Source organism: Equus quagga, chromosome 3 (genome assembly GCF_021613505.1).
Source record: "Equus quagga isolate Etosha38 chromosome 3, UCLA_HA_Equagga_1.0, whole genome shotgun sequence".
NCBI classification, from domain to species: Eukaryota; Metazoa; Chordata; class Mammalia; order Perissodactyla; family Equidae; genus Equus; species Equus quagga.
Genome location: NC_060269.1, coordinates 50,857,630 through 50,880,993, shown reverse-complemented (window position 1 = coordinate 50,880,993; position 23,364 = coordinate 50,857,630). Strand labels below are relative to the sequence as shown.

General features: G+C 42.0%; 1 protein-coding gene across 3 annotated transcripts in view; it reads right to left on the bottom strand.

Moving 5' to 3' along the window:
• Nucleotides 1-15,810, bottom strand: part of KLHL2 (kelch like family member 2) — a 107,844-nt gene extending 92,034 nt beyond the window's left edge. Inside the window, exons 1-2 of one of the 3 annotated variants that reach the window (XM_046656721.1) lie at nt 15,535-15,810; nt 3,097-3,222 (exon numbers count right to left, since the gene is read on the bottom strand). In XM_046656721.1, the coding sequence (XP_046512677.1) occupies nt 3,097-3,222; nt 15,535-15,560 (152 nt within the window). In that variant the 5' untranslated portion in view covers nt 15,561-15,810. Of the gene's footprint in view, nt 1-3,096; nt 3,223-15,534 lie in introns of those variants that run through there. The other 2 variants (XM_046656720.1, XM_046656722.1) reach the window with 2 other exon arrangements.
• Nucleotides 15,811-23,364: the final 7,554 nt, after the last annotated feature.

Sequence of the window (23,364 nt, the reverse complement as noted above, 5' to 3'; positions counted from 1 at the left end):
CTGGGACATAGAGCTATATCTTCGCCTCCTGTTTAAAAAAAAATCAAAAAACTATTTTAAGAAAACTTCACACTCTTTTTCTGTAAACTGTATTAATTCTGTAACAAACCTTACAAAACTCCTGACTTCCCACTCCCACACCTTACACCAACTATAACTGGAAGAAAAGTGACTTTTACTCCTGAAATCTCACTTCCATTAGCCGAAGGTTCATAAACACACTCTCTACATACGGCTGTTAATCCACCAATTAGAGGTGACAGCCCAAGAGCAGAGGGGCGAGAACAGGGAAGTTCTCCTTTCCCAGAAGTCAGGAAACCACTCTCAGCTACCTTTTCCTGGCAGCAGGAAGTTGACGCAAGGACAGGAAATAAACGATTTTCAGTTATACGAGGAGTAGGTCACTTCAGAGATTTTTTTTTTTAAGAATTATTCAAATTGGCTATAAGGGGTAAGAGAGAAGGGAATGACATTAAAAACAAAGAAAAAGGCTCTGATGAATCCCAAAGAGAGTTCACTTTTAAAAACACTATCAGTTAGTGACGTCATTAAAACATCCTGGTTATAGACCCGGCAGCCAACACTCTCTGGCTATTCAAAGGTTATTCTTTGTTCTGAAAATCAGCATCAACTGCCAGCCTGGTGACACACAGCTCCTGAAATGGTGCAACACAAAGACCAAGAAGGTACTATTTCACAGCTATACAGTTCACACCCGAAATGGGACAAACAGGTGAATGAAGGCCAGAGCTAAATGATCCTAGGACGAGGCAAGGACACCACATGACACGCAGCAGGTAAGCAGGAAAAAAATCTCAGAGGCTCAGAGAAGGTCAGAGCGGCAATGAACCTCAGATACTCCATCCCTCCATCTCCCTCATTTTATAGTTAAGACTCAAAGAAGTAAAACAGTTGGCCCAAGGCCAAAGAGTCTGTCCCCAAACCTAGGTCATTTACCTCAGGGGAAGGAGCACGAGACATTACCTTCCCTGCAGTTCAGTGAGTCCCGTCTGGGTCAGGAGAGACCCACTCACACAACCCCAGTGGAAGGCCAACTGCTACGACACCCCACAGGAGTGGGGGGAGGACATGTGAAGAGGTGTATTAAAAGTCAGCCTTTCTAGACTTTTCAAAGAAAAAGAAAAGCCATTAAGGATCTCAGTCTTAAAATAACCAGACTGTTTTTCTTATTTTTCTTTCCGTTCCACTTAGTAACCACTGGATTTTACACTCTAATAACTACTGTTGCAACAGGATTAAAAAACTGAAACAACACGGCCAGATCTGCTGGATTATCTCACTACATATTCTCCCGAAAACTAAATGAAAACCCACTTATTGAAAATGTTGTCAGAGCAGGACTAGGAAGTAAATCAAACCTCCATTATTGAGTTTAACTTTCTCTTGCCCCTCTCCAAGCCACTCTCCATCCAGCACCCCACACTGTGTTCTTCTCAAAATGCAAATCTGATCATGTCACAACCCTGCTTAAAACTCTCCCATGGCTTCCTCCCATGACAACTCCTGACAAAGACCAAAATGCTGGCCCCCATCTGCCCACTCGGCCTCCTCTCTTGCCATGAGCCCCTAGCCATCTTCGATACAGCTATCCACCAGTTCCTTCAATGAGGCCAGCTCCCTCCACCACAAGACTGGGCACTGCCATTCCCTATGCCCGGAACACTGTTTCCTAATCTCTCCCACTGCCACCCTGACTTCATTTCCTTACCTCTATTCTGCTTTCAGGTCTCAGCAATTACTCCTACCTTGAAAAGGAAGCCTTCCCTGACCACTGTCATCCACTTTCATAGCACCAGGCAGCCCTCCACTGGAGCACTTACTACCATTAAAATTTACAGTAAAGGGGCCAGCCCCGGGGCCAAGTGGTTATGTTTGCACGCTCCACTTCGGCGGTCCAGGGTTTCACCGGTTCAAATCCTAGGCGTGGACATGGCACCACTCATCAGGCTATGCTGAGGCAGCATCCCACATGCCACAATTGGAAGGACCAACAACTAAAAACACACAACTATGTACTAGGGGGCTTTGGGGAGATGAAGGAAAAATAAAATCTTTAAAAAAAAATTTACAGTAAATTATGCGTGTGATTCCTGAAGTCAACCATAAGCCCATGTCTGTTTTTGCTCACCACTGTCTCTCCAGTAACCAGCAGATAAATATTTATTGAATCTTTAAGTAAAGAAGAAATAAACAAACAAAGGACCTGAAGGGTGGGCCTTTAGGAAGACATTACCAAAGAGGTTAAGGGAAAGTTCAAGTCACTTCCTTCTTCTTAGTTCAAGCTTTTAAATATATGAGAGGAGTTTCACAAAGGAAACTACAGGGGAAAAATAGATGTCCTTCACAAAGTGCTAAGAAAACAAAACCAAGACTGTTAATACATACATTAGTCTTTTAATTTTTTTAAAAAAGCTACTCATTCTTCCATTACTTTTAAAGTCACTCTTTTCACTGCAGTGACTCTTAACACACTTGAGAATTACCTCAGCACTGGGAGGGTTGCTACTCCTGAGAAATACTACCACCACCACCACCACCACCAAAGACAGTTACATTTTTCTCTAAAAGTTTTTTAGCCATATTCTTTGCAATGATATGTTAAATACCCTAGACCAGTACTGTACAATAAAAATATACTGCAGGTCACAACTTTCTATTAATCACGGTAAAAAAATAAAAAGAAAGAAGTGAAATTAATTTCAATATATTGTCTATTTAACCCAAAATATCCAATATATTATCATTTCGAAATGTAATCAATATTTTTAAAACAATAAAATACATTCTTTTTTTGTACTGTCTTAGAAATCCATTATGTATTTTCTACTTAGAGAACACCTCAATTCAGACTAGCCACATGTGGCTAGTGGCTACCATACTGAACAGAGCAGCCTTATACCATTCACTCTTCTGACAAATTACGTGCTCTCTTCCTCTTTTAAAAAACTTGCAGAAAAAGCTTTGGATGTTCTCTGAATCAAACGAAGCAACAACGAGGGGCAGGGAATATATTCACTATAAACAACTGATAAAGGGAAAAGACCCACGGTTACATGTATATTAACGTAATGATACCTTCTTAACTCGTTCATGACTTTAAAAGCTTTCTTCATATGCCAAGGATTCACTGTCACAGGGCAGTGTTTTTCAATATTATCATCTTTTGAATCGAGAGGCTTCTGATGACCCTGCTTTGTGCATCTGTACATAAAAGAACAAAAAACAGAACAAGACCTTATTAACGATAATTTAGTACAAGCTTACCAAGCTACAAGAGATGCAATGAATGTTGCCCAACCCCACTCATTGAAAGGAAGTCTCACAGTATATCCCAGCGTAAAATTAAGATACAATTCAGAACAGTTTCTGATGGCCACTATGATTTTAACAAAAAACTGAGTAATTACCTCCCTGGGATCAAAGTTAGGCCAAAGATGAGCAAAGAAAATTCAGTAAAAGTGGTTCAGCAGATACCTCCAAATGAAAAAGCTGAGAAATGATCTCTGATAGAAATTAACCTGCTTTTACAATCTCCTGTAGTCATACATTATTTACAAACCAAGACAGGAACAGGATCATATTTTACACAACTTTCAGAAACTTAGAATCTGATGCAAATTTTGCTGAAACCCATATATTTGGACTGACTCTAACAAGAGATCAATCATGTTAGCTAATATTCATTGACTATTTACTATATAGCAGCCACTAAACTAAGGAGTTGACTTTCAATATTTGCTTAATCTTCACAACTGTTCTGTGAGCTGACTAATTATTATTATCCCCATTTAACAGATGAAAAGACTGAGGCAGAAAAAAATTGGGTAACTTGGTAAATGGTAGAGCTTGGTAACAGTGAAGCCAGTCTGACTCTCGAGCTCATTCTTTTCACTAACGCCTAACACCACTGCCTAAATTAAGCAATGAACATTTAATTTCCTATTTAAATTTATAATTTTTAAGAGTATAAGGCTATATTATATATACTGCTGTATGAATTAGTCTTTTGAGACTTGGAAGCCAAAAAATTAACAAAAACAGGGTACTATGTGGGAGAGGGGATTAACTGCTAATAGACATGAGGGAACTTTTTAAGGAGATGGTTGCACAACTGGAAATTTACTAACACTCACTGAATTGTACAACTATAACGGGTGAATTTTATGGCACGTAAATTATTCCTCAATAAAGCTATTAAAAAAATCGGGAAACCAAATGAAGCCTAAAAAAATCATACTTGTACATACATCTCACAAAAAACAGGCAAACATCATTAGCTACTGCTGCACTTCTCATCACACCTCTTCCTTTCCTGACCCGCTTCTGAAAGGATGATTTATTTTTAAAATAATATACTTTGTTAATTCATTCGGTAAAGATTTTTTGAGTGCCAACTATGTACCAAGCACTGTTCTAGGCATTTGGGATACATCAATGAACAAACAAAGATCCATGTCCTCACAGAGCTTGGAGTCTAGCGGGGAGGGAGAGAGAGGAGGCAATATACACCACAAATCAGTAAAGTAAGTGGCACATTAGAAAATGATAAGACCTATGGAAAAAAGCAGAAGGGCAGGGTAAAGAGAGTCAGGAGTATGGAGTGATGTAATCTGCAGTATTAAACAAGGCAATCGGGGCAGGCCAAATAGAGAACTGAGATTTGAACCAGGACTAGGAGGTGAGGGAAGATCCAGATGGAAGGAACAGCCAGAGCAAAGGCCAGTATGTGCCTGGTGTTAACTGTGAGACCAGGGCTCGGGGGAGCGCCAATCATGCAGGGCCTTTGGCTTTACCCTGAGTGAAATGGGAGGCAGAGCAGAAGAGTACACAATCCAACTTAGGTTTTCAAAGGATCCCTTTGGCTGCTGGTTGAGAACAGTCTATGTGGGTCAAAGATGAAAGGAGGGAAACCATCTAGGTGAGTAATGCAGCAGGAGAAGCCAGTGGCCCAGGGCAGGGTAGTAGCAGTAGAGATTGGAGCAGTGATGAAAAGTGGCTGGGTTCTGGATTTTTTTTTTTAAAGACTGACCATGGAGCTAACATCTGTTACCAATCTGCTTTTTTCCTCTTTCTTCTCCCCAAAGCCCCCCAGTACATAGTTGTATATTCTACTTGTAGGTCCTTCTGGCTCTACTATGTGGGACTCCACCTCAGCATGGCTTGATGAGTGGTGCTAGGTCCATGCCCAGGATCCGAACCAGCAAAACCCTCAGCCACCGAAGCGGAGCACATGAACTTAACCACTCAGCCATGGGGCCAGCCCCTGGATATTTTTTAAAGGTAGTGCCAATAAGATTCGTTGACAATACAAGTGGCGTACCAAAGAAAGTCAGAATCACTCCAGGTTTTTTGGCCTGAGCAACTGAAAGGATTGAGTTTCCGTTCATTGAGATGGGGAAGGCTGCAAGTGGAACTGGTTTGGGGGTAGGAAGATCAAAAGCTCAGTTTTTATACACATTAGTTTTAAGATACTAGACATCCAAGTGAAAGTGTCAAATTGGCAGATGAATATTGGAGTCTAGAGTTTGAGAGAAAAATCTACATAGAAATGCGGGAACCGCTAATTACACAGACAGTACATGAAACTCAGACACTTGAACATTAAGGTAACCTCCTATCCTTGCTCATTCTCTTACGCCCGATTCAACACTAGTTGAGGCATCTGATTCTTCGAGGGCTTGCCTACTAGACTAGAAGTGGACGTCAGTCCTGCTTTCCCACCACTTGAAAGTTAATAAAGGGGCCCTACAAATGAATTAGCGCAAGACACTGCCTCCAGCAGCCTCTTCTGTGTGTGTGTGTGTGTGTGTGTGTGTGTGTGTGTAGAGGAATGAGTTACACCTGGCCTAAGAAAAAAAGCTAGTATGTCTAGGGGCCAAAAGATGAAAGGACATCCAGATCTGGTGGAGGAGACTGGGGAAACACGTTATAGTATAAGACACATTCTCATAATGCCATTTCCCACCATCCTTTCATAAAGAAACCAGTAGGAAAAGGGAGAAATTACATAGATATATGCAATATATGCAAACTTTCTCACCATATGACACTGAATGTCCACACATATGGCAAGTTAATAATATTTATATCTGCTTCTGGTTTAATAACTCAGAGTTTACAACAGAAGGAAAACATAATATTGAGGATTGGCAAAACTATTTAGAAGGCTTTCCAATACTCAAAACGGAAGCGAAAGCAACTATGCCATAGAATGAACATCATTAAGAGTCCAGAGTGTTTATATGTACTTCAGAAATCAGGAATTAAAACTTCCTGCATGAGAGAATTAACTTTAAGACAGTTATCAGACAACAATCAATGTCTATATTGGTGTTTTCTTAGAGCTACTTTCAGCTTCTGCTTTTTCTAGTGTACTCTTGAAACTCTGCAAAGAAAAGCCTTTATTTGAAGGCTTAAAGGAATAAGTAAGAAATAACATTGGATTATTTTAAGTGTTCTCTGCACTAAGAGCCACTTACAAATACAGTACCCTGCCACACATGTCCACATTTTCTACTGAAGTCCTTTCCATAATTTTCCATTTCCTATATGGTTTAGTGCTGGATGGTCTCTCAATCAGAAGCAGAACTGAGTAACAGAAAATGACACATCATGTCCACAACTATAGGTGTGGAAAATGAACACACACTAGGAAGCAGCTAAGCGAGAGGTAAAGGTTTACCCTTTGAGTTATACAAGTAAGTGCAGAGTTACACCTTCTCCCTGCTTCCCTTCTGAAGCAAAGAGCTGGCCTTTTCCGGAAAAGCTCCTCATTCTGAGAACTGTCTTCTTTAAAATATCTGGAGGAGATACTTCCTCAAAGTTCTTTCACTTTTAAGTCTTTCCCCAACTCTACACTCCATAACCGGTCTTAAAATTATCCAATAGCCTATTGTTACAAAACATACTCTAGAATAGTTGAGGTTTCCAAGGGTTTGGATCCCAGTACACGACTATGTTTTATAATAGATAATCCTAAAGCCTTCCTTCAATGACTGACTCTTCTGCAAATTCCCAGCTGTGGACAAGGTCGGTTTCTCAGACTAGGTAACTTTCGAACTCTGCCTAAGAACACACGACTGACGATAAGTGAATTCTCAGTGGAGGAAGCAAAGAGTCTAACAAGGGCTGTCTCCATCAAATAGTCGAGATTCCATAACCGGCAAAGCTTTAAACCTACTGCAAAAATCTTGAGGCCATCTCAGAAATGAGGTACAATTTCTTTAGACGTATATGATTTGCTTGGGAACAGTGATTTCCAACAGAGGGGAGAGAGAGATCAGAATGACCCAAGCAATTTTTCCAAACTACACATAGCCATCCCTCTTCACGTGAGTATTAAGGCAAGCCCTTTTTATAGGACTAGGTATATCAGAATGACAGCAGCTCCAGGAGTAGGGGTGAAAGGCAGCTATTTATAATTTTAAAAATAAAGGGTGATGTAACATGCCCCACCACCCACTTACCTCCCACCCCAGGGCAATCATCTCAAATTGAGAACAAACACTTTAAAAAATATGAGCTGCTTATGTTTTGGGTTTTCAGGTGGAAACAATGCTATAATCCATGTGAATGATGCAGCTGCAAAATTTAACAGGAAACCAGACATTTTCATATTCAGGACACAAATATGTAACCCCTGGGTGGCCACCATCTCTGTTCTCCCCTCTGCCTGTTCACCTCAAAAGTTGCAAGACTTCCCCTGCTTGCAATGAGTCACCCACCATTACTCACGAATTTCTGCCAAGTTCACGTCAGCAGCTGTTGTTTTCAAAGTCACCATCCATGCCATACTGCTCTGAAGTTTCTCTATTGCTTTATAACATCTATTCTATTTTCTCTGCTGTCTTCCTAGCTAAACTTGCATTCAGAAGCTGGTGATTATACTAACATTGCTCCCATATACAAGTCCAGGATAGTAGAAGTAGAGATCCAACCAGAACTAATATTTTAACCAATATTTGTTATGTCACTCTGCAGTTTCACAACAAAATGCTCTCATAGCCTTCATCTCACCCAAATAACCACCATATTACTTAGAGGTTATAAAAGTAGAGGGCTTTCTCCATCGAAAACATGTTTTGGTTTGTGGTGAAGTTGTGGTTTCAGTCTTTGCAACTAGCTAAAGGCAGAGACGTACTCTGCAAATTTTCTTCAAGTGTTTGGAATTTAAACTCTTTTTAGGTACAGTGCCAGTAGACCAACTGTAATCTATGAACATATGGTCGTATTACCAAATAAATACAGCTTAAAAAAACGTTAACGTCCGCCCTATAGACATGTAAGAACTTGGATCATACCTTCAGTATGTAGACCTTTAGAAGTAAATATGAAGCAGCCTGGGAGATAAACAACCTCCTATCCAGTCAAAGAACAGACACCTTACATACAACACCATAATAATGCCACTGAATACATTAGTACAGTCTATATATTGCTAAAAGTTATGTTTCCGATTTCCCAGAGCTAGAAAGGAAATGTCTAGAAAAACTGGAATGCCCAATTTTACTAAAGTGGATTAGCAGTGAAAAAGCAGAGCACTGAACCTACTGGAGGACAGACGGAGGTATCACATACCACCCCCACGCCCTCTCTCCCCCAGGCCTCGGTTGCGTGGCTTTCTGTCAAGTGCGTGGGGAAGCACTGGCAGGAGGAGGTGGTTGGGATGTCTGAGGTGGAGAGGGTGATGGAAGCTGGAGTCTAATTGCTCTCTGATAGTAGAACAATAGAGCTGTAAAAAGCTCCACTTCAGTTCAACTTAGCTGTTCTCCCTCTTCCCCTCCCACCTACATGACAAACAGCACAATCAAGCACTTTTTGTCCCTGACAGTGACTATTAACCAGGAAAGGGACCAGGGTAAAAGCATGTCTTATGCAAGATCAATCTTATTTTAAAGAATATGCTATAAACAATTAACAAAGACTGTCAGAGTGGGATATCTGTGAGGTGCTAACATAGGGCGAAGGAGGTCGATGATCCATTCCAGACACTTCCATGTCTTTTATCAATCATTTTTCTGAGCTTTCTTTTGCCACTTTTCCTAGCTACTAAGAGAGGGCAGCAATATGACCTCACAGAATACATAGGTGAAGAGGCGGACTAAAAGGTGAAGAGAGAATACCTAGAGTTCAATAGGAGAAAAAATTCAGTTGATTGGGCTACCTTTTCTAACACTTGAGTGAAAGGGCACCAGAAAAGGACCAGAATCAGGTGGAAGACACGAACTGTAGTCCTGCCTATGTCAAATACCAACAAAGTGACCTTGGATTGGTCACTTGGCTTCTCTGGGCTTCACACTGTTTACTTAGAAAATTAGTTTTTGTTATTCCACAAATAAGACTAATATGAAATGTAACATGAAAGTCAAAGACAATAACACTTCACCTTCTTGCCTCAGGGAGCGGACAGGCAGTAAACACTATATGATTGTAAATACGGAGTTAAGAAGAAAAATGCTGAGCTTAGGAGCTAAACTGAATATGGAAATATATTTTTATAGATTTTATTGGCCTTCCTCATTTTTAATTGCAACATTCAATTAAAAGTTATTAGCAATACTCCAGACAACCATCGCTGTTAATAAATCAAGTAGGTAAGCACTGACTGGATGCCCGATGTTGCATATCCACACTGAGCAGGTGAGGGATATAAAGGAGGCTGAACACAGGAGCCTTCTCCAGTTACTATCTAACCGAGGAAGCACATCTGAAACCACTGGGGAGTGGCCCAAGTCAGTACACAGGTGCAAGATTCCGGGGGATGGATTATAAATACTACAGGAATGCAAAGAGGAGCTGGAATGAGTTGGAGTAAATAGGGAAGACTGTGAAGGAGATGGGGCTCCAACTGGGCCTTGGAGGAATTCCAAGTTGTTTTAACTGGGGGCAGGATAGGAAAAGGCTAGAGACTCCTGGCTTGTGATAAGGCAATTTACCCTAGGAGGTTAAAGCACATAATGATTTTGAACATTAAGATAAGGCCAAAATGCTGGAGGGCTGTGACTACCTGGCTGAGATATCTGGTTTTATTAAGTCATTTGACCTGACTCTAAGATATTGGGGCGGTTGGGGGGGATCAAAAAAGTGGGTGGACTAAAAGATGAAGAGAGAATACATAGAGTTAAATAGGAGCAAAAATTCAGGTATCAAGTGATGAATTCTGTTCATTAGAAAAGCAGCCATCAGGGGCCAGCCCTGTGGCACAGCGGGTTAAGTTCACACAATCTGCCTTGGCAGCCCAGGGTTCACCAGTTGGGATCCCAGGTGTGGACCTCAGCACTGCTTATCCACCCATGCTGTGGCAGGTGGCCCACATATAAAGTAGAGGAAGATGGGCACAGATGTTAGCTCAGGGCCAATCTTCCTCAGCAAAAAGAGGAGTATTGGCAGCAGATGTTAGCTCAGGGCTAATCTTCCTCAAAAGAAAAAGAAAAAGAGCAACAGTCAGAATGGACACTTGAAACCAAGACTCTACAGTTCCTGGGAGCTGATAAGATGTGGAGATGACAAAAGAGAGTGAAATCAAAGACCACCCCAAGACTCTGGGTATCCGAGACAGGAAGAATGATTACTCTACCGAATAAGTGGAGATGTTATAAAGGGAAATCCATTAGAGAACAAAGATCAAGAGCTCAGTTTTAGACATGTTGGATCTGAGGTCTGAGCTGGGAGTAAATGTTCTGTACGAAGCTCCAAATTCAAGACTGAAGCACAGATCTAGAGCCCAGGCTTAAGCCACAGATGGAGCCACAATTTAGCAATTAATAGTTGATTGAAAAGAAGAATTGCCCAAGGCCTGCATCTGTGAGGGACAGCTTCTGCCAAAGAACAGTCATAGAAGCCGTGTAAGACAAAAAAGCGATCAACAGAGATAAGAATCCCAGTTTCTCCCCTACTTGATAAGCTTGGGGAAAGTAATTGAACCTCTGAAAAAAAGATAATAACAACAGAGTTACACTATAAGGTAGGTTGTTGACAAGATTAAATGGGATAAAGTAAATCACATTTAACAACCTAAAAACTAGAGGCGGAAACCAAGAAAAAGTAGTGTTGTGGAAAGCAACAGACTGTTTTTCAAGGAAGGATCACTGAAAAGAACTGGTCAAAAAAAACACTTTAGCAATTGCCAAAAATCTGAAATATAAGACAGAGAAGTATACTGACCCACACACTACAGTAACTGTATTATATATTTGTTTACTATCAGTTTCAACCATAATTGTTTTGTTTTCTGAGATATCCCCAAAGCCTGATCATAGCAGGCACCCAGTAAATACGAATAAAAAATCCTGAACTCCTTATTATAGACAGTAAATACATTTGGAATTTGGCAGAATTCTATAGAAGAGCATCTGAAGAGCAATTTTCATTCTCTGTAGCACCGTGAAAAAACCTTCCGCATGATCTTAAGAAGTTCACTTGTTTTCATACACACTCCTGGTGCAGTTCCATAAGAGCCACAGATGAGTAAATTTACACTCCCCACAAAAGCACACTTACTAACATTTATTGAATGCCTACTGTGTGCATTAGACAATGTAAATTAGAAACGAGGCTGGGGCTATTCGGTGGGAAAGGGAGGAGCAATTTCCCAGCATCAGAAAACTTTAAGACTACTTCATAAATGCTGCCTGTTTCCAGAATCCTGGAATCCTATTTCCAGATCAGGAAATCAGGCACTCCACGAGTTCCCAAACACACCTCAAAATTTTCGTTATATATGACATTTCCTTCAATACACAGTGATCCATATGTCATTGTTCAACACTACCTTGTGGGCCATTATTGCTCCTAAATACTTAAACATCTTTATCACTGAGGAGATTCAGCTAAGATCTGAGAGATGCCCAATTTACATCTATAACTACTTAACACAAAAACAAAAATGCATTTCAATAGGCTATAAAAGATAAATGAATATTGGGGTAACGCATGGCAAAGTTCCAAATTCATAGTAATTGACTCTTAGAACAATAAAGGTCATCTGGTCCAGAGGATCACAAATGTCAGGCTTCAATAAACTTTTTACTGGTCTGTGACAAAATGAGGACAACGTAGTAAGTTTTCATAAAACTAAATTAATTCCATTTAAGGACTAACCTTTAGTCTGAGATTATGTCCTTCTTTGTATTTGGGAAGGGACACTAAAATGGGCTTTCTTTTACAAAAAGATGGTGACAGTTGATGAATATTTTATCAATATTTTTGTTTTACTTGGCAAAACAACCAATTCTATGTTGGACTTCAATTTTTTTTAATTTTACAGGTCAGTGAAATCCAAAAATCTGAGAATCTCTGCTGTAATCTGACCAGTCTTGTGCTTCCTGAATCCCTCAGAACACGGTCAACAAGATGTTTGTCTGCCTCTGCTTGAACAACTCCGATGACAAGTGTCCAGCTATGCGGAATCATCAACTGAAAAACGATATGGCTGTTTCTGAGGCAACTTTGCTTAGTTTTGTGAAGGAAAAGCAAAAAAAGTAAAGCCTGTATCGAGAAAGCCAACTTGTGAAAATAAGAAAATGAAGGCCAGGAAAACTGCTCAGGGAGGGGTGGTCAAACGGGTGTACTTTATCCCATACCTCATAGTCTTCCCTCAATAATTATGAAAATCCTTTACAAAAATAACTATAAAAGCTAGAATGTGTAAAACATTCCCACCGTCAAGACTGATCAGTTTACACACCTCAGTTTACTGCCTGAAATTCCCTTACTAATCTACATCTAATTCTTAGTTGCACACCTTGCAGGTTCATTCGGAGGCAAATGTCCCACAGCACTTGTCACCCAGACCTCAAAAGGCAAGAGAATCTAAATGCCACATATAGGAAGCAAAAACCAATAAAGCAGAGATATGAAGCCCAATGACAATCAATATGAGAATCAAAAAGGATGAGGAGAACATGGAGGCAAGGAGGGGAGAGCACAAGAGATGAAAACCTAATTTCAAGAAGCCCATTCAAAGGAACTGGGGAGCCGGGCACCGTCATCTCCATCCCTCCAAGACAATATGCTAATAGGCTGAAGGGCAGAAGGTGGGATTTGGGAACAAAGTAAAACTGGTGTTAAAAGAGAAGCACATGCAAGAGCACCAAACACAGTGCCAAGCAGAGACGGGCATTCAAATATTTGCAGAATTAATGAATAAACGCACACTCACACAAACAGGATCTGAGGCCCTGCTTCCAACTACATCATCAAAGGCACTTTAAGGCCACATCAAACATCTTTCTCTGCCTTAAAGCCCAGGCTAAAAATCTAGCCTTATGAAAAGCTGAGCCCTCCCAATAATTTCCCCTGACCTCCGTCCTACCCCAGCTCTAGCCCAGTGAGGCCCAATAAAGCTCCTTCCCAAAGACACTACCTGCATTTCTCAAATCCGGCTCCCAAGATTCAGGGAGGAAGGAAAACCCAAGTTATGGGAGTGGAGGCAAACAGGCCAAGGGCTGGGAACGAAAACTATTTCTGATCTACAGAAAGCTAAGTAACACTCTAACGAGCTCTGGAATAAGGGTTAATCCCAAATAGACTAAATGAAAATAAAACCGATTAGTATTTATTATTAAATGAACAGAAACAATGAAAAAGTCTCACCAACTTTAGCCACCCACGATTAAAAGAAGTTTTAACAATTCTCTCATCCCTGCTGGCATTTCAAGCTTTCCAGTACATCTCAGCCTGTCATTGTTTTAGCCTTATTGATGGAGTCTCAATATCAGAGAACTGTACCAGACACCAAAATGATGATTAGTTGATCTGAGATTCAGTTTATCAATATTTGCACGCACACATCTATTTCATTTTTAATTATTTCTATTTAAATCATTTTCTATTTCTCCCCTCCCTCCCTCCAGAGGCTGCTCTTCCACACCCTTTTTTTCACCTGCATTCTAAGATCTCCTTGTTCTTTCCTTTGGTGCCCTCTGCTCCCAAAGTAAAAAGAGAATGCAGAGAACTCATAAAAAGGGAGCAGGTTTACTAAAGATAAGACGCCTACATGGTATATTTTATACACTATGTGTTGTCTACATACAGGTAGCATTTCCTGCGTTCAGTGCCTCTGAGCCTAGACAGAACTCATGTGCTGTGCTGTGCTCACACTGCTGATGCTAACAATCCACCATCATGTTTCCTAGGGATTCAGGAGCCTTCCCGAACCTGCTGAAGAACAGGACCAGACTACAAACCCCTCAAAGCCACGGGGATCAGGAAACTGAGCCCTTGCTTCTACCAGCCCAGGAGGGTCAATTCCAGAGTCTTATCTTCTACTCCTTAGAGCCCCGTGACCTGTTCCACTCAAGCTAAAAATTCTGTAAGGCACTTTTAGAAAATGTAATTCCAGGATTCTATTAGCTCTCCTAAAAGGACTCAACATCAAAAAATTATTCAGCTCAAGCCAAAGAGCCATATTTTGGCTGGAATTCTGCCAAATAACCACAAGAGGCTGGCGGTGCGGTGCAACTGCCATGGAGCGAAGCTGCCCAGATCCAAGTGAAAAACGATAAGGCTCCATGAATAAGCTCTGGAGAAAAGAAAGGTACACCGTTCTTCAGAATGAGGTTTGCTCACGGTTTGAAAAGTCAGATTCAAAGGGCTCTTGTTCCTTCATAAAGGTTAACCTGAGGGAAGCCCATCAAAATCGAAATTGTCAAAACACCTGGGGATTTATAGTCCACTTTGACCAAATATTAAAAAAATACATATATTGTACTGAGTCGTGCAAATCTTCAATGATCTTCCACAACACTGTTCAGCTGTTATTATTTCTGGAAAGTAATTCTGTTGCAGTTGATTCTGAACGTACGTGGGTACCAAGGAAAAAGCCACCTGTGCCTGGCAGGTCGCTACACTCCTAATTTGCCCAGGGTACCAAGGAAACAGAAGATGCTCTGATTTCTGGATACAATTTTCTGCAGTGCCAGGTAAAAGAGGTCACATGCCCTGAACAGCCGCCGCTCATTTAGAGTGATGTAAAAGCTGCTCAGAAATTAATTTTGATAGAAATTCGGAGAAGCAAGCCACCTAAGATCAATTCGTTTAGACAACCGGCGTCTGGTACTTTCCACCTGCTTTTTTTTTTTTTTTTTCCAACGGACTCCCGTGCATCCCATCTCCATCCCTTCGAAAGAGGTGGGCGAGCTGGGCACCAGCAGCCCATGCATTTCAGAGAGGTATACACAGGACAGCCAGAGTCCCAAAGTACAGCCCCATCCCGAATCTTCTATTCGCCCGGCATTGGGGAGACCCTTCCCTGGAAACCCTGGGCAGCGTTTGAAGTCGCTGCCTGGCCGGGCTGAGTTGCCGTCCGCGGCCGCCTCAGGACTGCGGGAACGGCGCCTCGTCACGCCCCGCAGCTCCCACCTCCCGCCGCCCCCGGCGTCCGCTCCCCGGCGGCTCGGGCGTCCTCCGCCGCGGCCACCGGGCGCCGTCCCCGAGCAGCGCCCACGGCCGGCGACGAGCGCCGCAGCGGCGCACTGACCCGCAGCGCCCCAGCCCGCCCGCCCGCTCACTCACGCGGGAGGCAGCGACGGCGTCTCCATTGTGGCTCCTCTCGGGCTTCAGAACGCAGGCACCGACCGCCGCCGCCAGCACCATTCCAGCCGCGGGCGCCGGCACTGCCCGCCCGCCCAGCCGCGTCCCATCCGCCCCGGAGGGGGCGCCGCGCTCGCCTCACCGCGCGCCACCACCTGCGGCGGCGGCTCCCGCGGCCATGGCCCGCTCGGCGGGCGCGCTCCGTGTGCCTGCGCGGCTCCCGCGCTCGCCCGAGTGCGGGGCGGCGGCGACGGCGGCGGCGGGACGGGCGGGCGCGCGGGCTCGGCCACTTCCGGGTTCGCCCCGGCCGGCGCCGACGCTGTGACGGGACGGCGATGCGGCCTCCCGCGGCGGCCGGGACCCCTCCCTCGGCGCCTCCCCTTCCTCCTGCTGCCGGGGCCGCCGCTGCTGCTGCTGGAGGCGGGCGGACGGGCGGGCGCCAGCCGGGAGCGGGGCGGGCGGGCCCAGACGCGGGGCGGGACGGGGGCGCCGGCCGCCCACGGCGGGCTCCGGGGGTCCCCCGGGCGGGGGAGGTAGAAAACGGGAAGAGGTGTGTTGTCTGTGCCGGGAAAGGGCGCCCGAAAGCGCGGCGTAACAGCGCTCATGTTCACTGACTGCTCTGCTTCACGGGCGGGTTCACATTATTCTCATTTGATTTGCGCCTATACCCAGGGAGATGGGAAGGGTAGGCAGAACCGAGCTCTCCCTTTACAAACGGTGAAACTGAGGCAAGAACCTGGGCCTCCTTCCTCACTATGTGATCCATTTGGTGGACTCTTAGTGAGCACCTTCTAGGCAAGGTTTTGGTACTAGGAGAGGAGAGAGAGCAAAACCAGGTCTCTGCTTTCGGAGCTGTCTCTCTAGACGGGCTCAGAAACTAGAAGCGAACGATGCCTGCAACGAAGAAAATCAGGGTGAGGCGATGGGATGCTGCTGTTTTAGGAGCGGTCAGGCAAGGCCTTTCAAATGATACCATTTAAACAGAGGTGGAATAAAATGAATCTTGAGTAAAGCAGAGAGTGCTCAGGGCAAGGAAACAGTCGTACAGAGACTCTTAGGCAAAATCTTGCCTGGTTTGTTGAGGAACGGGAAGGAGAACAGTTAGGCTGGTGGTTCTCCAGTATGCCCACTGGACAGCAGTAGCATCTGGGAATTTGTTAGAAATGCGAATTCTCCAGGCCTGCTTCAGATCTACGGAATCAGAAATTCTGGGGGTAGAGCCTGGCAGTCTGCTGTAAGAAGCCCTCTAGATGCTGATGCATGCTGAGGTTTGAGAACCTCTGGTGTAGCTAAAGCAGAGTGAGGACAGGAGACGGAGGAGATGGTGTGGGGGGAGTAGTGACAGATCACATAGGCCATAATTATAGGTCATCATAAAGGATTTTGCTTTTACTGAGAAGATAAGCAACTGGAAAGTTCTGAGCAGCTTGATCAGATAATTAAAAGGAAGGCTTTACTGGGATTTGTTTTAAAATACTCCACCAAAAAAGGGGGGTGTAGGGAATAGAAGAAAGAAGTTGGGCAAAATGTTGTTTCTGATGCTGAGTGATAGGTGCATGCGGGTGGTCATCATTTATGTTTATTTATGTGTATGTTTTAAAAGGTTAAAAAAATTATTATTTTTTTACAGATGACTGGTTGCTATATGAGCAATATATGAAGGGAAGCAAGAGAGCCAGCAAGGAGATTAGCCTAGCTGGGGTGAAAACTAAGGATGGCCTGGACTAAAGTCAGAGTGATGGAGAGAAGTGGTCAGATTCTGATTCTATTTAGAAGATAAAGCACGCAGGAATTGCTGATCAGTTTAATATAAGAGAAGGAGCAGAGTCAAAGATGATCCCAAGGGTTTTGGTCTGGGCTCTTAGGAGAGTGGAGTTGCCGTTTGCTGAGACTGGGGAGATAGAAAAGAAACAGTTTTCTGGGGAAGGGGAGTATTTGTGATCTCTGATTTAGATATGGTAAGTTGGAGGTGTCTGTTAAACATCCTTATGAAGAAAGGTGTAGACAGTTAGCTATATGTATCTGGAGTGGACGTAAATGTGGAGGTTGTCAGCATACACATGGTATTTAAAGTCATGGGACTGGCTGAGATCAACTAGATAATGTAGCTAAAGAAAAGAAGAGGACCAAGAAGAGAGCCTTGAGGCGCTCCAACATTAAGACAGTAAGATGAAGAGGATTCAACAAAAGAGACAGAGAAGGAGCAGCCAGTGAAGTAGAAGGAGCAGGAGAAGTGTCTTGGTAGCCTAGGGAAGTATTCTGGGAAAAGGCAGTAACTTAGTATGCCTTACCATGAGCTAACCTCTCTACAGCCTGTGGCATTATTGATTCACCATGAGTAGGACATATATGATGAGTTATTTCTCAATTGTTAGTGATGGATTTGTTCAGATCCATGATAAAACTTCCTACTTTATAAAGTCATAAGAACTAGATGAAGTAGTCTATGTAAAGCATAAAGCACTAAGTGTATAATGGAAACACTCAATAAATGTTAATTGCCACTATTATTTCTACACATATCCGTGACCATCAGTCATACTTGTCTCAGCTCGGAATTGAGGTTAAGTGCTAGACCCAAGAGATACACACTAACTTAGGTTTGAGCAAACCTTTGGCCTGACTTCCTTGTTCTGCCTGCCATCTGAGTGAGCAGGGCTGTTTGGTCAGCCGTTTTAGGAGCTCTTTTGGAAAAAAACAAGAAACTCTTCTATTGCTTTTGTAACTTTGCACCCAAAATAGTGTAATATGTACAAGTAAATACTAGAAAATCAGGATGTGTCAATCTGACAAGTTGGCAGGCAACTCCAAACCATAGTCCCTTTCACATCCTCCCCTGGAATCATTGTATGTGTTACAGTTCTCTGCTTCTTAAGGGATCCAGGTTATCCAGCTAAATGTCTACTCAAACCTTGTCTTTTGCACACCCATCCCTAAATTTGTAGGCTTTACAAGTGGACTGAGAAAGAGTACTTTTTTACTCATCCTGCTCAACCTTGCTGACAGTTCAATGTCAGCCCACAGCTCTAGTATCCTAGTGTAGTGGCCACCAGGTAGATTTGAAGACAGTCTGTGTTCCTAATGCAAGTCTCTGCCTTGGCCCCCATTCCCTGCAGAGAAGAGGAAGAGCCGAACCCAAAACTCAGACCCTAAAATCACGAGTAGGCTCAGATTTAACTAAGCATCACACTGAGCCTTTGTTGTTTTCTGAAAGGACAGTGATGGGACCCTTGGCTTTCAGACATAAGCAGACCTGCCTAAAATCAGTAACAGTTTACGTGGCCAAAGTTTCCATTTTCATCTTTGTGTGGGCCAAGTAGCTTCACAAAACTGGTCCTCAGCCAGATGCAGCCTCAACACTTAACCCTGTCTCACCGTTCACGAGAAAAGTAAACAAAAATGCTTGATGGACACAAATCTACCACTACTGTGGGGCAAAACCTTTTAATATGTCTTCCTTCATATGTCAGTTTCACTGTTTTCTCAAGTAAAGTTCACAAAGGATTAGGAGTACCTGCTCAAGGCCTCCAAGGACTTCTTGTTTCCATTTCCCTTGGCATAGGAACTGACTGAACGTGCAGAGGTGTTTGGCCTCTCCCTGCCTAGATTATTAACTCCCCCCATCTACTGATTATTCTTTAGATGAGCTCTTCACTCCCCACAGAAGAATGAGATCCTACAAAAGTCCATCCATTTGTTATACTGTTGAAATAGAAAAATTCCTTAACCATATTAGTAACCATAACCTAAAGCTAACGTAAGTGATCAGAATATATCACTTGTAATGGAGATGGAACCACGCAGAGGAAGAAGTCTGTGACAGTCACTGGTGGCAAAAATTACTTAGATTGAGTTGAAATCAGATGTTGCAATAGAACTAGACATGACGTGGCAGGCGCAAACACATCACATGGTGAGGATCTGGGAACCCAGAATTGCTCATGTAAAGAAAAGACTTAATTTCAGCAAAGAATGTAAAACCATAAGATTCTGTTTTTGTAATTCCTTCCAGTGTAAAGACAGCAAGTATGAAAAGCATCCCTCATTCAAAAATAGGGTACTAAAGAACACGGAGACCTAAAAAGTCTTATTTTCTATCCTAAAGAGTTAGTCTAAAATGCATTACTTGAGTTGTTTTTCTAATTTTAGGTTAGGGTTTTTGCTTTTATTCTTTTGATTTGGAAGCAGCTTAGTGTACATAATATATTATGAAACATCTCAAAGTATTCTTGTGAGACTTTGCTATTGAGCAAATGGATTTGTCAATACATAAAGGTATTTATTACAGGCTTCGTGGTGTTAAATGGGGTGATGTGGGTCTTCTGCTCCAGGCCAATAGAAAATCTCTAATTGAAGAAATCCTTCATTTCTGAGTCCAGTTTACTCTACAAATGCTTGCTTTCTTGTTTTCATAGTCTTTAACATACCAACCTTACTTCCAGCACAGCACACCTGCCCATTATCCTGTATCAGAGTTTCCTGGAGAAATGAATGTAAATTGTTTGCTGCAAAGTTTAATTGGAAATCTGTTGGAATTGGTACAGGAAGTATCCAAAAATAGGCTTCACACTAATGTGAATATCAGGTAAGCAGTTTCTCTGTGCTTTTTTAAGAAAAGGAAATTTACTTAATTTATTTTTACTTGTATATGGTTATATGGTTATCTATTTATGTAGTCTGGTGATGTAATACCTCATTATAGAATTATCTAGGACTAAACATCTTCCTACATAGTCAGCAATGCTGGAGAGAAGAAAAAGGAAGCAAAAATTCTTGATAAACTATGCAAAGCATTGTTAGCTTGTTGTCATTCATCTCAAGTTATGCACATGCACACACGCACAAATTTCTATCCACAGCTTCTATTGGTCCATGATAGCTGACTGTTAACAGTATGGACCCTAAGCAAAACTGTGAAATAAGTTTGATTTTAGCAGTCTCGTTTTCCCTATTCTGTTCTCTTTTTTCCTTTTGGCATCAATACATCCGTCACCTCTGACCTTCACCATCTGCACGTCTCCAGTGTCCTCTCTTCATCCCTAATTAAACTTAGAAATTATCTACTATCAGTTCACAGAGTGCTTAGTAGATTACACTTTACTATAAAGAGGTAACTTCATATTGGTATTATTTTAGCCAAATAATATCTACATACTCTATCCCCTATTCTCCTTCCTCCTAGAATGCATTCCAGTGCCTTCTATATTATTTTAATCACAACATTTTTGACGACAATGTGTGATGTTAAAAGTGTGTCTTTTTCATTAATCGAGGTATCACTGTAAAACACTCTGAAAGGAATGCTTTAATAAAGGACAATGGTGATAGAGGAGATGAAAAATATTCTGCTTAAACTAGACCTTTTGAGACCAAACCTCTGGGAGTTTGTATTATTTGTTCAAATTGTTCACATGGTAATAAGAAAAGATAAGTCTTGAATTTCCACATAAATCCTAAAATTTGAGCTCAGCCCAAGTCTTGGAATTATTTTTGCAAGTAAGGATCCTTTGCCAAGAAATTCTTTCTAGTTCTTAATCTGGTACTAGTCAGCTTCTGGATGCAAGGAAGCATGTTTAATGCAGGATATAAGTGGTTAGTCAATTCCTGAGGCATCCATATTTCCTCATTTTCCTTGTTAAGATCTTGGTAGTAATCCAACCCAAGAAATAGAATTGAATCCAGGCTGCATATGTATGAGAACTATTCTTCATTGAACTAAAAATGAACCTAAGCTGCCATTTTGAAGTCTTTGTTAAAAGCCAACTAAAATTAAATCATAAGAAAAATATTCTTAGTCATATTTTCTGAGGCAAACTGATGCAAGCCAATCTTAGTTGTATTATACTTAGGTATTGTATCAGCTTTTTTCTATGCCAGATAAAGAAAATATTGACCTCTCTATTTTAAGTTGCAACTACCCCTTGCACCCGCAAAACTCCCTAAACCCCTTTTCTGATTTATTTTTCCCCAAAGCACTTACCACAATTTGACAAACTATGTGCTTTACTTATTTCAATTATTGTCTATCTTCTCCCATGGAATGTAACCTCCAGCAAGGCATGGATTTTAGTTTGTTTGGTCACTGCCATATCCCCAGGACTTGGAAAAGTTCCAGCATATAGTATGCATGCAAGAAATACTGTTGAATGAACAAACTGGTGTGGTTTGTTGTATATACCAGCCAAAACATTTACCTCCAGGAACATACATTCTAACTCAAATTCATGCAATGTGCATTTTAATAGCTATATATTAATTTTTATTCTTTTTACCATTGGAAGCATAAAATCAATGCTCCCAGAAATAAAGAAGGCACAGAGAAACTTTCTTTGATTTCAGTCAATCAGCCAACATTTATTGAATACCTTCTTTGGTGAATACGCTGTGATGGTTGAGGAGTTGAGGGGTAGAAATGATAAAGAGCTTAAGGCAAAAATTCTACCTTTAAGAAGCCTATAATTGGGGCTGGCCCCGTGGCCAGTTGGTTAAGTTCATGTGCTCCGCTGCAGGCGGCCCAGTGTTTCGTTGGTTCGAATCCTGGGCGCGGACATGTTACTGCTCATCAAACCATGCTGAGGCAACGTCCCACATGCCACAACTAGAAGGACCCACAACGAAGAATATACAACTATGTACCAGGGGGCTTTGGGGAGAAAAAGGAAAAAAATAAAATCTTTAAAAAAAAAAAAAGAGAAGTCTATAATTAACTCCAGACATAAGAAATACATCCAATGTACTAAATTGAATTAATTAAACAAAAATACCAGCAACAAAGTCTTCACAAATAAGATGAATACTGACTTAAGCGCTTAAGAAAGAGAAAGGCATATAGTGGGAAAAGAGAGTATGTTTAGTGGACAATAAATGGGGGTTTTAGACAAATGATTCCAAGATTGGGGTGATAAGGAATAAAGCCGAGATAATGTTAAGGTCGGATTCTAGGGATCCTTGAATGGATTTTAGGCTTTCTAGGAAGTAAGCAGACAAGTATTGGAGGAGTGTGTCTGTGTGTGTGTGTGTTTGGCCAGGCAGCAGAATAAACTCAACGGTAAGTCTTGTGATCTGGCATCGGTGCGCAAAATTAATGACAGGAGAGACTGGAAGCAGGAAGATTAGTTGGGAAACCATTACAAGAGTTCATGTGTGAGATGATGAAACTTGAAGTCATGTAGTGTGCTATAAATGAAAAGGAGAGGCCAAATGGCAAAGATGGAATAAGCACGACTTGATGACTAATTTGATGTGGGGGCAAGAAAGATGAGGTGTTAAATATCCCAAGGTTTAGAACCTGAGAATAGGGTGATAGAATTGATAAAAAGAAGAAAGTCATGTGGGATAGATGATGATGTGTGTGGTTTTAGGCCTGCAGAGTTTGCAGTCATAGCAAGATATCCAAGTAAAATGTCCAGCAGGAAGTTGTAGAGAAGCCAGGATGAACACACTTGGTACAAAGATAGAATCACTCATAAAGTTCTTGGCTGCTGAAGAAACTGGTCATGCAACTTTCTGTGGCACTCCTGCACGTTCTCCACATTTCTCTCGGCATAGGTGGGCATTCCAGTGATGCTTTCTTAATTTTAAGTTTTAAAATTAGGCAAATAATACATGATTACATTCTTGTAGTGAAGATTCAAATCATAAATGATTTGAATGAGTACCCACTGACCTCTCCCTCAGCCCCCTCGCAGAGATAACACGTTAATGGTTTTATGTGTGTCCTTCCAAACATTTTTCTATGCAGTGGCACACATATGTGGTACATATAGAAATACGTGGGTTTGTATATATTTGTCTCATATATGTTTGTTTTAC